At 41.3% G+C, this 15,073-nt stretch overlaps 1 protein-coding gene across 1 annotated transcript in view; it reads left to right on the top strand.

Annotated features, from left to right (window-relative positions):
- The window catches only part of adamts18 (ADAM metallopeptidase with thrombospondin type 1 motif, 18), an 89,494-nt gene that overhangs the window by 64,539 nt on the left and 9,882 nt on the right, over positions 1-15,073 (top strand). The window contains exons 17-19 of the mRNA XM_034103802.1: positions 122-242; positions 1,146-1,272; positions 7,436-7,640. Coding sequence (XP_033959693.1) covers positions 122-242; positions 1,146-1,272; positions 7,436-7,640 — 453 coding nt within the window. The remainder of the gene's footprint in view (positions 1-121; positions 243-1,145; positions 1,273-7,435; positions 7,641-15,073) is intronic.

Here is a 15,073-nt window from a genome sequence, read left to right as displayed (position 1 = left end):
CAATGGGAAGGAAACATGTTTAATGTAAATATTTGAACTGGGTGTTGATGCTCAGTGTGCTTTCTATATAACTATATTTACACGTGTGACATCTTTCTGACTGACTGCTCTTGCCTGACAGATCCTCCTGCAGGGAAAGAACCCGGGTGTGGTGTGGGAGTACACCCTGCCACGCACCGAGAGGAAACCCGACTACAACTGGGGCGTGGTGCGCTCCGACTGCTCTGCTCCCTGTGCTGGAGGTGAGACTGTGTGTGTTTGTTTTTACACTAGACCTGTACATGTGTGTTTTAAGGATGAATCCAGAAGTGTGTGACATTGTTTCGGGTTCATGAATAGAGTTTTCCCCTTTTAACACCAGTTTTCCTTTAATAGCTTAGCAACCGTAACTTGATTGAAATTATAACGTGTACGGTTTCAAAATGGTTGCTGACTCTTTGCCGGAGACTACAGCTCAAAGGCTGTTAGAAAGTGGCATCACTTTTTTAATCTTTATATTGTACTATGAAGTATATACAAGCACAATTGTCTTCATTTCGCCGAATACGTAATAATGTAAAACAAGGATTATTATTTTATCTAAATTAAGAAAACTACCAAACATTTTTAGAATCTCGACATTTCATTTAACATTGTAGACTCCTTATGGTCTGTGTGACAAAAGTAACAGTCAACAGCAAATGAAGGGGGCGTCGCCTAGCAAATAGTCAATCGACATTAAAAAAGCATTAGAAATACCTGCTTATTCAAGAGTGTACTTGCATAAGAATGTATTCATATGTTTGTATGTTGTGTTTGTGTAAATGAGCTATTGTTTTGTGTATAGGATGATGAAAAGCACCTTTGTCAACCGAGAAGTTTAAACTTTGTCAGTCCCAGAAGACTTAAGACAAGGCCCTGCTCAATGTCTGTGTGTGCGCGTGCATGTGTGTGCGCGTGCATGTGTTTTCTGACTGTTTCTTGTAGCTTTACTCTCTCAAGAGGCTGCACACAGACACACTGACTTAACATACTTGTGATCCATGACAGAGTCAAAACTGAACTTTTAATATTTCCATAGTTTAGGCTCAAACCCCAAAGTTGTCAGATTTTATGCAACATTTACAACTCTCTACTCTCCGTCTCTCCGTGTTTTTTTCCGTCAGGTCGTATCTCGAACAAGGCCATCTGTCTGCAGGACCAGAAGGTTCAGGTCAACTCCACCATGTGCAATCCCCACACCAGACCAACACTGGGCTCCCATCTCTGCAACACACAGCCCTGCCCTGCATAGTAAGTGTGTGTGTGTGTGTGTTTGGTATACAGTTGGCCGTGGTAAATGTGGCTAGTGTCGTTATGTTGCCACATTTTCCGCAACCTTAGGCGCTATTTTTATTACAGACTCTCACATATACACATGGTGGTTGAGCAGTCTAGCGCTTGCCTGTGGTCCCTTTGCTGCGGTCCGCCACTACTCTGCTCAACCTGTGTTCTTCTCCTCTCCCCTCCTTCTCCCGACTCTCCTGCCATCTAATTTTTCCCTTTTTTCTGTTTTCTTATTTTTTTAAAAGTCCATGAATGCCTTTTTTGATATTCGGGTCATTTTGCATCACTCTTTAATACTTGTTCCATTGCATCGTGTTCCTCGGCTGTATGTCCACCTGCATATCAATACTTGACAGAATCATGTAATGTGTCCTTCTTGTGTTGAGTTTACCCCCCCCCCCCCAATTTGGTGACAACAGGCTCCTGATGACAAGCAGAACATTAGGTTAAATCGGAATGGTCCTATCCTGCCAAGTCCACTACCCTGACACGCCAGATGCCTTGTTGCACAGAGAAATCTAAAAAGTCATAATTGGAAACTGTTTGGGGAGGCACGTTCCACAAATTATTGGCAGGTGATTGGATGAACTATCTATCTCTCACCGTCCATCTTTTCCATTGTTACATCCCCACTAAGGTCTAGGGGACCTGGAGACAATAACACGGAACAACCAATAAAAATGAGGGAGTCAGCGTAAAGGTTGACAAAAGGTTTATTCTTTGTAAACCTAACTGAACAGAAATTAAACAGAAATACTCTGTGTGAGGAGGAGACAAAGGAGATTGTGCCAAACAAAAGAAATAAGCACAACAAAACCAGGCATAGGCCACTACATCTATCCTTTGAAACCAAAACTCAAACAAAAACCCTCACTAACTAAACTACTCAGAACTGGACAAAACAGAATACAGGGGTGGCAACAATCTGCTAACCTAGTGTGTCTTAACATTAGTTATCTATGTGATGAGAAATGTACAGGATACCCAGACTTACCTAACTCCCCCACCTCTCAACACACACACACATTTACAAAGGTCAGAACAAAGTAGAATGAGCTTCTAAACAAGGCAGTCAATTCAGGCTCCTCAATCAGCAACAGGCCCAGGGTGAGAGAGAGAGAAGACTTCCTGGGTGCCTCCTTTATGGTCGGCCCTGGCTGCTGATGGGCCAGCTGAGGGTGAGAGGATCCAATCATCCATCAGACTCAGGTGCACAGGCAGATACCGAGCAGCTGCTGATTAGCTGTGCAGAAGAGAGAGACACAGGAGGGAAGGAAAACCACACAAGTACAGCCTGCATGGCACGTAACATCCATACAAAAATACTATAACTGTTGTTCTTCAATTAAGAATTCTTCAATTCTAAAATGCGATTTCTGCATCAATGGTAACCTTAATAGGTGCCACCATTGGTAGTTTTGACCTCCTAAACCAGCTACCAGTAGCTACACACAGGACTTGAATTGGTCCATCAGACTTTGGTTCTGAAAGAAACACATTACTTAAGGACTGACGAGTGGGATTCTCGTATGATCATGTGACCTTGTAACTTAACCAATAGAGGACCAAAACTTCAATACATATTCCTAACAAGAACACTGCATTTAAGAGTAGATTATTTAAGCACACTTTACTGTGTGTTCCCAGCTCTGTCGTCTGCTGAGAAAACAAGGTTGTAGCTAATAAGCAGGTCAACAATATCCTCAGTAATATTTATAGGAATATCATACTCTGTGATTAGCCTATAGTTTTTATAATCAAGGTATGTTGGATTTCTAAGGCAGAAATTAGGCAAAAAAGGAAATACAATTAACACTAATACAAACAATTTTATGGAAATGTGTGTCTCCAGACATATCAGTTTAACTTTGTGTTTAGCGCAAACTAGCTAATGGCAAAACAATATGTGAACATAGTAAACATTTGACGTGCTAATTATCTGCTTGTTTGTCACAGTGAGCATGTTAGCATGGCAAGATTAACATGCTGTTTAAAGCATACCTAAGGGTACCTCGGTTCAGCCTGACGAAATGATGGGGTTAGGGGAAGGCTAGCCTCTAGCATCGCCTTTTGTCATTTAAATGCCTTACACTTTTACAGTTAGTTTTTTGGACAATCAAACATTTATTCTGTGGGTGTTCTGGCTACACCACTGTCACCCAAACTTTTCACAGGCCCTGAAACGACATTAAACCAAAATGGTGGTTTTTTTTCATGAAGTAAAACCTAATGTTGTTTCTAAGTTTTGAAATTGTCCTTTTTCTTCAAGGAACACTTGAGAATAAGAAAGAGAGAGACGAATAAAGAAAGACGAGGCTGGGGAAAGGGAGGGAGACATAAAAGCCAACTCAGAGTGATTGTTGCTTTCAGTGCTCTAAAAAATTCTCTGCCCAGAGCGACTGTCTTCCTCAGTAGCAAGATCCTGCCCATGTTTTATCTCCGTTGTCTAGACATTGTGCTTAATGGAATGAATTTTTAAAGCAGACTGTGCTTTTGGGGACGCAAGAAAAGGAGGGAACCAGGCTAAAGTGCAGTGGAGAAACATGTTGAAACAGCGCTGAATAAATGGCCTCTCTCTTACAATATGTAGGCCTTTGGCTGGGGGAACTGGAGCTAGCTTGATTTACAGCGCTGCTCCAAAGAACAGGCAGGGAACCGTGTCCTGGGTTCAAAGAGAGTACACACACACAGGGCATGCATAATTACAGTTGCGCACACATTTTCCGAATATATGACGCTGAAATCATGTATTTCGGAACCAGGCCCTGGGATAAAAATAGAAGCTGCTTCTGTTTGATGTTAAGGATGTTGTCATTTTGTCCACCTATTCCCCGTGCCACGACAAATCCGGACTGAACTTTCTTCCGTGTCAGGGATTGAACAAGCCAGACAGCTATCGGTTACACCTCCAACATACAGCCTCTGTTTCTCACTAAGTTTCCCACCACCCGAGAGGGCATTTCCTGCCCCTAATCTTGGGCATACCATTTCTCTTATCTTGGCGAAAGGTATTAAACAGCCTCGATGCGTGTCCCAACCTTCCCCCTTGCTTTGTATGAGAGAAAAAATGGTAGAGCCCAGATAAATAACCTTGGTATGGTTGTCCATTCATGAAAATGAAAGCAGTGTTCGACTACAGTGGATCGTATTATACAGTAGCTGACACCATTTCTCAGCTGGTTGTGTGTTTAGGCCAATTTATGGGCGCTGCACAGGAAGAAGAGTCGAGTTGAGTGAGCAGCATGAAAGCTTTAATGACTGCATTAAGAACTCCAGGATGTATGGGTGCGCATTGAAGAACCCAGCAGAGAAAAGAAAAATTGACAATGAGGTGGGGTGTATGTGCGCGGGGTGTGTGTTTGACAGAAGGGGGAATGTAAAAATGCGTGCTTATCTCTGCGGCGTGTATCTCGGGTGCTGACAGGCCTATCCATGTTTTATTGTGCAGAGACGGCAGGATTCCCACGGGGCCCGGCCAGTCTAGCCATGCAGAGCCAGTCAAAGTCCCCCCCCCAATCCCTCCACTCCCATCTACCCCCTTTTTGCTACAAACCATTCCCAGAATTGCAGTTAGACTGTCAGAAAAAACTTCAGATTTTCAATTGGCAGCAGTAGTTCCTGAACATAAATAAGGAATACTTAGATAATACTAAAATAAGGAAGACTGTTCAATCTCAAAACCCATTGTGCAGTTAGGAAAATATATGCTCATTTTATTTTTCTGCTTTCTCCACCGCACAGCTGCCAATTATTACCTCTTTCTAGCTTCCACTCGTCTGTTCCTCGATAGTTGTGCTGTTTGAGGGCCGTCTGTGGAGTCACTTACCACAGGTTGGGGATTCCTCGGTGCATCACATCAGCAGCATATATAGACGGATCAAAGTGAGACATGTTGTGCCTGTTCCAGGAAAGATGTACAGTCGAATATGTGCATGATACTGGCCTGGGGATGACTTTTTGGAAGTTTGCTTTATTTTAATCCATTTATAAAACACTTTACAATAAATGAATACAATTATATGAAATTGGCTAAAACTTAACATAATAAAGACCAAAGATTCTACTCTAAGTAGATAGGGTCAGAGAAAGAGGGATTATATTGTTAACCAGATATATAGAAGTTAGTTAAAAAATAATCAAGGTATCAAAGATATCGTTATACTCTATCAAATGTATCTTTTGAGCTTAAAAGAGAACATTTCATTAATATAACTATTTTAAAGTGTTACATTTAGTATTAGTAAATGTTAGGGTAAGCAAAGGCAGGGTGCCAGTGAGCCAGTCAATACCAGGGCGTTGAAACTGAAGCAGCTAAATGGTATTTCAGCCATCCTTAATTTGATTAGATACACCGGTTTTTCTCACTGTGTTCTCAACATGGCTCAGTGTACTAGACCGATTGGAGTGCACTTATATCCAGTAACAAGTTTGGAGAAGAACTTTAGTACAAGTACCATCATTTTAAGAAACTAAAAGAAAGGAATCCAACTGTTGGAACCATTGGATGACCATATTGGATTGAGATGCTGACAAAAACGTCAAGGACAAAGATGTAAATGATTGTTTATACAAGCAACATAAGTCTTGAAATGTCCATGTACGCCAAGCCACACAAATGTAAAAGGGTATAAACCTATGTTTAAGAAAAAAAGTTTTAATAGGAGTATAGCCACCTGTTTGGCAGATATGGTCATATATGTTGGCAGAACGACTTCGCTCTTACTTAAGAATAGGTATTCATTCATGGGTGAGCTTCTCAGAACCTCCTCAACAGTATTGCTTACTTCTACCCCAAAATATGTCAGTAATTGAAATATTTCAGAGATACAAATTACAGCTAGGTCAGTGGTGGTTTGCAGCGAAGCACTAAAAATTGCAGTTTAGTCCTTCTGCTTCGTTTTCCTGTGGCGTTTGAAAGGGAATGAAAGCATTTTTCTTCCCCAGAAGCATGTCGGCGGCGGGGAGGAATGGTCTTTGCGGTTAGCGTGTCGTCTCAGAACCGGACTGAGCCATCTGCCCATCTCTCCGTCTCCCTCTTCTAAGCCCTGTGGTTGTCAGACCACTCATTTGCTGTAATCTCTCCCATTCAGCCCCAATGCCAAAACAGAAGCTATTTTAGAAGCAGCAGTCGGCTTTCATCACGGTTGAAGCAGGATTTCAAAGACGCTTAAATTAAAGAGAGGACAGGAGAGAGTAGATTTGGAAAAATATAGTGGGACAGGTGAAAAAAATAGAAACATAGTGAAAAAAATCAAGAAAAAGACAAAAGAAAGAAAAGGATTGTCCGTAGACTTTATGTACATTGTGGTTGACCTGACAAACCTGGGATAGCAGTTATGGAGGGTCGTATACAAAATGGTGGTTGTGTTTAGTTTCAGATCCGAATAATACGGAGAGATTTGGATATTTATGTTATCTTTATTTGCTCTTAACTAGCAATTTGTGCAATGATAAAGATCAATGTGTCAAAGTAGAAGTAATTCATAAGCAGAAGGTCTAGGTTTTAATGAATCATAGCTCTTAAAAAAAGCAAGAAAAACCCGGTTCTCCACCTGACGATTTTAAATTCCTAATAATCAGTAGGCCCAAAATAAGGGCAGCAGACATTGACTAGAAGTTAGGAGTTGCCTCATGTTGTTGGTATTCTGATGATAGAGACTGAATTTAGTGTGAGTATATGCAAAAGGCATATCCAATCCCAAACGGATTTTCATCAGTAGTAGAGCTAGAAAGATATATCCATCACACATTTTCCAAAGTGTCCATCCCCAATTTCCCAAAGCCTAATGTGATGTTTTGTCGACAAAAATACGCCCCAGTATTTTTTTTAAATGTTTTCATTAAACTTACTGTAAAGATTGAAAGAACAGCTGTGGCTCAGGGTTAAATTGGCACCTACCAATCAAAGGGTCAGTGGTTAGATCCCCAACAACTATAGTCAACATTTGGAACTGTCCTTACGCAAGAAACGTAACCCCAAATTCCTCCGTAGGCAGGACTATTATAGAACTGTTTGTAAGTCACCTTGGTTTTAACGGCAGACAAATGACATGTATTGTAATGGTTTAGACAAATAACTGTTGTAATGCCCCCCCTCCTAACTATGTCTCTCTTGGCGTTTCCCCCACAGTTGGGCGACTGGAGACTGGGGTGCCTGCAGTCGCTCATGTGGAGGAGGTCAGCAGACCAGGGCGCTGCGCTGCCTGAGGAAAGTGACCTATCAGAGGGAGGAGGGGGTGGTGCACTCCCTCTGCCCCGTCATCTCCCCGGCCCAGGTCCAGCCCTGCCACACCCAGGCCTGCCCCCCCGAGTGGAGCACCGGGTCCTGGTCACAGGTGGGTTTTTGGCAGCATGTGAAATGTATTCAGTAAAATGTCTTGTCTTGAAGTGCCTTCTTGGGAATTTGGCACTGTCTCGTTCTGAAAACTTGAATGACCCCTCAACAGTGGCGGCGCCAGAGATTTTCTCTAGGGGGTGCTGTGGGGTAGCTTGACATTTCATAGAGGGTGCTCAAACATTAAGGGTTTCCCATTAATGCACCGGCGCTACAGTTGAATTTTCGACTGCAACACTCCCCACACACACAAACAGTGCACCCGTGACTGTTAAAATGAAGGCTCAATAATCAGCTCACGGCATATAGGTGTAAGCAGGGGTAAAGTGCTATTTTTACAAGTGGGGAGTAAACCTCACGTCCTCTAGTGGGGTTCAGGGGGAGGCTCCCCCGGGAAGATTTTTTTTAAATATTCAAGTTAAAAGCATCAATCTGGTGCACTTTGAGAGCAACATTAAGAGATCTATGGATACATCTCTTATCACCCATATGAAACAGAACTGTAAACAGATTTTCTATTTCTTCATAGACATTTTACAAATCACTCCCCTTTTAAAACAAACCGTTTGAGATCCACTGAGATAACTAGACTAAAGTTAACTATCTAAACACAGAGTCCTTTACTTCACCTGAGCTGAGGTTATCTGAGACTCTCAGTCTGACAGGAGAGAGTTCTCCCTCCACCTTGTTGTTGAAAAAGCTCCTTATACCCGTTAGCTTGGCTAGCTAGCACCAGATGCTAACCACAACGATCTCCGGTAGATACCCACCGTTGCGCGAGCTCTCTCTCGCTCGTTCGCGCAGGCACACAAAATGACTCATGCCACACACACACACACGCACACGCACACACACGCACGCACACACACACACAGCGCAGGGCTTGAATGAAACACAGAGACCCAGAAGTAAGCTACTTGTACTCACAAGGCCTATTATGTGCAAAATCCCTCTCGCTTTCAGGTGGTTTTGATTGAGTGTCCACACGTGGACGTTTAAGGACTAAAAAACGATCAATTTTTCACTTTGCTGTTAGCAAATCATTTGGCGCTCTAGCTAACAGGAAGTCACTCAAGTGTCACAAAGTAATTTAGCCTATGGGTAGGTCAAAAATCGAATGGGTGCTGGCCATTGGCCTAATCATATCACCTGTGTTGGCTTTATGTTTTTAGTCAAACATTTGTGTGTTTCACATTTGCATTGATGTAATCAATATTTTTTCTAATTTAATAAAAAAAAAAATATATATATATTTCTTGGGGGTGCTTAGGGGGTGCTTTGGCAATCCTGGGGGGTACTTCAGCACCCCCTAGCTCCCCCCTGGCGCCGCCCCTGCCCCTCAAGCATGTCAGGTCACATTTTGTATTCCATTTTATTTACCAAAAAGCTGAACAACTAATGACATAAACCTTAGTTGTACTGTTAAATGTTAACATGATAACACTCTAAATAAATATGGCAAACAAGGTAAACATTAACAAGTTAGCTTGCTGATTTTAGCATTTAGCTAATTATTCGCTAGCATGACAGTAGACTCCTTGGCTTGTTATAATTCTCCTTCTGGTTTCTTCTTAGATTATGGGTCTATTACTAATGTAAATACACACTAATAATACAATTATCAATATGTTGTTTTGGTTAGTGAAGCTACAGTAACTCATGGCTCTGGGCTATATCTATTTAGCTATAAGCACAATGTCCTGTCTGGAATTGCATTCTAACTCGAGTGTAGCTGATTTTGTGCACTTCTTGTAGATTTCAACTTTAATATTTAAACTAAAAATGATTTACTTGTATCAGGACACTTTAACAGTGGCTTTGTTCCATTCGAGTGTTCAGGTAAATGTATAACAGCATTAAGGCACAATATCAGGACCCTGAAACTGACACAGCTAAATGTAATTCAACCATATTTATTGGATTTTTACACTTGTGCTTTTGTGACACAGGAATAAAGCACTATAGTTATGTTTAGTGCGTTTTAAGCATAGAGAATTAGAGAACTGCTTACGGTCAATTTAAAAGTAAAATGTGTTTTTATCCACCTTTGACTCTGCTTTATACGATGTAAAATATAGTTATTTTTTGCTGTAAACGTTTACAGGTTACGTGCATGCACTGTACAGTCATAGTTCATGTGTTTGCTTAAAACAATGAAGAGCATATCCAATTGCTGTCATGTTTCACTCATGCTAAAACAAACACTCTGCTGCCCTCTGTTGGACATTTGAAGAACATGAAGGGCTATTCAACTCTTATCCTCAGGCATCTTTATTTTGCTACTAAGTGTGGGAGACCAGGGACAGTTGCAACACTTTTTGGGCTTTTCCCCAATAAGTAAAAAACCATTTACAATAGGATAGCCATTTTGCTATATTATACATTATCAATATGTCAGCTACTGAAACAATGTATTTAAGATGTTTTTATGAAATAAGTACAGGTTGGAAGATGTACACAAATGTCCTTGTGTACAGGGACAGTTGTAGCACATGCCAGGCATGGTTGTAATATGTTAATAACGGTTACCTTTTGTCACACTACATGACAACAAATAGGGAAAGCTGTCAAATTCTAAGGCAACAAGATTTGAATGGGGTTTCACACATCCTCCAACAAACAATGAACAGGATAACAGATAACACACACACAGCATCATCCTCTGTGAAGGATTAAACTGTTCTCTGAGAGGTGCTTCTACCTTAATTATGTAGACCTACCTCCTTTGAGCTGAGACCATAATATAAATCAGCTGCCTCCATCAGGTAGTCTCTCAAAAGCATCTCCTGCTCTGTTGAGAACACCTTCTTTGGTGTCCAGTCGCCTACTCTTGGGGGTGTTTGTGATCCCTGACTCTCCAACCTCAGCCTCGTTGTATGGAACCGGTACAGGGTGACATGGCATAGTACAGGGTGACATGGCATATATCCAGGGACTTTGCCACTTCCCTGAATGATTTGCCCTTCTCAACTTCATTTGAGGCCCTCTGCAGCAGAGCAAGTGGCACTCCCCTGTCTGTCTTCCTCTTTCTGACATTTGGCATACTGTAAACACACACTTTAGGCCTACTGTACAGTATTATATTCTGTTGATTTTTACAGGGACAATGCACACCAACCAACAATACAACTGTCATGCTTGAATGAACAATTGATCATTCAAGCAAATGAGCCATCATTGTAAAAGTGCCATGTTACAACCGTCCCGTTACAACCGTCCCAGGACCACCGTCTTGCTTCCACCCCCTGTGAACCTGCCTGATTGCTAGCTTGACCCATATTTAGCTAGTTATATTTGTAGCTTACAAAACAGTGATTCTAATAATACTAGTTTGCATTCCTAGACATTTGAACTCAAGACAGTATCCAAAAAATACATCATATCATTTGAGTTAATATTTTACCTCAGAAACACACTTTTGCTGATATCTTACGCGAGAAATTCAAACGTGGCACCTTTGCTTCTCAGCGATCTTACCATCTAACTGCGCATGTGCAGAGTGAGTGTCATCAGCTTGTTTGCGATTGGAGATATTGAAGGTGTTACAACCGACCCGTGTTACAACTGTCCCTGGTCTCCCCTGCTACTTACTCCAAAATTAAACAATTGAATAAGAATGAACTCTACTTGCATGTAGTCACCAAGTATTCACATGAATCACAGTTATTCTCATAACAATTATATTATAGGCAGGGGTGAAAGAAGTCTTCAGATAATTTGTTTTAAGTCAAATTGCAAAATGCTTAAAGATAAAATCAGCACATTTCAGAACAAAGAACCATGAAATGCTTTTGTATGAACAACAACTCAATTATAAAATGTATATTTGGAAATACTTAAATAATAATGAACCCATACAGACATTACACGTTTTAACTTAACAAAAAAAAGTTGCTGTTGTAGAAAAAAACCTTTCCATAAGTTGTCTGTGCAAAGTTCCTAAATCAAGGTCACTAGTTAGGCTGCCGGATACATTTAAAGGACTAAAGAGTGCAATATTTCAGTGTAATGCAGTTCACCAAAAAATAGTGCAGTAACAGAAAGCCACAGAAAATACTCCAACGAAGACCAGTATTTTAAAAGTGTACTGAAGTGAACATAGTTACATTCCACCTTTTATAATATGTGATGTATGTCAAGTTTGCAATCAATCCGTCTTGGAAGATGTTCGAAAATGTATAAAATGTTTTTGCAAAGCCAACATTCGATTAGGCTATTAAATCAAAGGTCTTTTAATAATTTTCCAGCACGACTATCTCTGCAACCACAGTGCATCACACACCAGACAGGCTTTTATTTGCTAATTTTCCTTCCTAATAAAATATGAATATCCTGGCAGCAGATCTGATCATTAGCCCCTGGGACCTGCACTCTGGACGCTCGGCTGTCATTCAGCCATCTTTCTTAGGACGTTGGGTTGTGGGCTAGGTCTGTATTTTACCCAGCGGTCCGAGTTCAGTCAGCGGTCACACAAAGGCGACGCCAGTCTCCACTGAAAAGATCAATCGGACCTTTCAGTGACAAAAGGACAACTGGGATGTGTGTTACTGCATGGTTGTACGCAGATTAATCTTTTGTCTCCTCGATTGATGCTATATTGTCACATTACAGTAAGTGTCCTGACGTCTGGACATGTCAGTCCCAGCAGAGCACTTTAACTCTGGTGTCCACCTCTGCATTCAGCTGGAGTTTACAGCGGCTCTGGTGGATACTGGGACGGGTTGGGGTCACATTCATCTGCGAGTTATTGGTGTATTGTATTTAATGTTCGGCCATAATGGGCTGTCATCAAAGCGGCGACCTTCTGTTTGCTTGTGCAACATGTGGTGAATTACAAATGTATTTATAGTGTCCCCGTGCCAAGGATTTAACCTCTGCTAAACGTGAAGGTTAAAGCAATAATAACAAAGTCAGAGGCTAAGTTACAGTGTATGTGCATGCATGTATGAATCAATGAGATAATGGTTATGTGGTGTATACAAGACCCATTTTATATATTTTGTTCATTTCTGAATGTAAATGTTTCCGAAATGTTTTCCAACAATTGTAAAAACCCTGAGAAATACGTCATATATTATTTAGTTTTAAGCCTCATTCTATGACACTTTTTAGATCTAGATTTTTTTTACATCTATATTTCAACCTGAGGATTTTAGTCATCAGACATTTGAACCTTAAATTATTAGAGAAACAAGTTAGGCAATTGTTAGCATTTAGCTCGCAGCGCCCTCAATTTAGTGTTCGCCAAACAGTCGGAGAAGGACACATTTTAAACGTAAAACGACCTTGTTTATTTGTATATCCTGTTTAATTGTCTGCGTCTCTTTGTTTTTGAGAGGAAGGGACTTACGCCAACTTATTGGCTCCAGGTAAAAACCTCCTGAACGCCCACATCATACGTTTTTAGAGAAACAAGTTGGCATGTATTAGTGATTAGCTCGCAGCTCCCTCAATTAACCTGTGTACACCTGTGCCGGAGAAACACCCATTCTTAACATGAAACCGCGTTATTCATTTTTGTTTCTAAATTTAAGTCAATCACTGCAATGCAAATGTTAGTAAAGTCAACATCTCATTACATTACATTACATTTAGCTTACAATAAGTGCATTCGACCAAGAAGATACAAACTTGAAGAAAACAGAATCATATAAGTACATTAGGATTCATAGAGCCAAACAATTTCAAGTGCTACTCAACTGGCTTTACATAAGCCTGTTGTTAGTATATAAGTGCTTTGTTAGTATGTAAGTGCTTAGTTAGTATCTCATGTCCCTTTCACACCAACGCGGTTTTGTACAGGCACATTTTACCGGCGTATTTTTCATTATGATTCTACTTGTGATAGTCGGACATGACAACCTGTGCAGCCCATGTATTGATTCCCTCTGATAGCTGCTATAATACAACACAAAACGTCTGCCTGCTCTCCACAATGATCAATAACCGTGAACGGATGGTCAAAGTAAGGTACAAATAAACAGAATCACACAAATCAATCAATCAATCAATCAATCAATGTTTATTTATATAGCCCAATATCACAAATGTTACATTTGTCTCAGTGGTCTTCACAGTGTGTACAGAATATCAGTATGACAATACGACACCCTCTGTCCTTAGATCCTGTGTCCTTAGACCCTCTGTCCTTATACCCTCTGTCCTTAGACCCTCACATCGTACAAGGAAAAACTTCCAGAGAAAACCCACAGTTTAAAGGGAACATGGGAGAAACCTCAGGGAGAGCAACAGAGGAGGGATCCCTCTCCCAGGACGGACAGACGTGCAATAGATGCCGTGTGTAAATCGAAAAGATAATACATTTACAACATAGGTAGTCCAAATGTTTGGAAATGCATGTGTGTATAATAAGAAGATGAATCCACGAGGATGTCAGCAATCTTGTGGGAGCCATCAGTGAAGTAGTATGGTGAGAGTCAGGCAGGACCGCAGAGACAGGTTCAGCCACGACTTGAAGTCCAGGACTGATCCAGTGCTCAGGATAGAGGATCCAGGACACACGACCACAGCAACATGATTAGCCTCGACTCAGGATCCCGGCATATATATGGACACACAAAAGAGATTTGGGGGAAGCTGGGTTAATCGGAACATGAGAGTACACAGGTACAAACAGCCAGAAAGACGGAGTAAGGTGCCCCCCTCAACAGTCCAAGCCTATAGCAGCTAAACTAACGTGTCTACATACACTCCCTTAGGATAGGTTGAGGGAAAAGGGTAGCAAGTAAGAAGTAGGAAACAGAGGTGGAGAGGCACACACAGGGAAAAAGGTCCCCATTGGAACCTGAATTTGTCAGAGGTAGGAGTGGGTCAGTGACTACGTTCCACACTCCCCGGCCGGGCTAGGCGTTCTCTGCAACCTGTTACCCTCTAATAAACCTCGAGAGGTCATAGAGGGGAAAGGTTTGGATAAAGTTTTAAATATAAGTGAAAGAGTAAGAACTAAAATGTATAGGTGAAGAGGCACAACGTATCTACGTCAATGCACTCTTATTAGATTATTTTATTTTATCACTATAAGCTTTATCAAAAAGGAAGGTCTTAAGCGCACTCTTAAAAACGGATAGGGTGTCTGCCGCCCGAACACAAACTGGAAGCTGATTCCACAAATGTGGAGCTTGATAAGAAAAGGCTCTGGCTCCCATTGTACTTTTGGAGACTCTAGGAACAACCAACAACCCTGCATTATTGGAATGCAATGCCCTAGTAGGACAGTAGGGTATAATGAGTTCTTTAAGGTAAGATGGCGCCTGCCCATTAAGGGCTTTGTAGGCGAGAAGAAGAATTTTAAATTATATCATGTGTTCTATAGGGAGCCAGTGTAAGGCAGCCAGAACAGGAGTAATGTGGTCCCTTTTCCCAACTCTGGTTAGTACACGTGCTGCAGCATTTTGAATCAGCTGAAGCGACTTG

This window comes from Pseudochaenichthys georgianus, chromosome 3 (genome assembly GCF_902827115.2).
Source record: "Pseudochaenichthys georgianus chromosome 3, fPseGeo1.2, whole genome shotgun sequence".
In the NCBI taxonomy this organism is placed as follows: Eukaryota; Metazoa; Chordata; class Actinopteri; order Perciformes; family Channichthyidae; genus Pseudochaenichthys; species Pseudochaenichthys georgianus.
The sequence above is the reverse complement of the archived record's forward strand: the minus strand, read 5'-3'. Positions and strand labels throughout refer to the sequence as shown.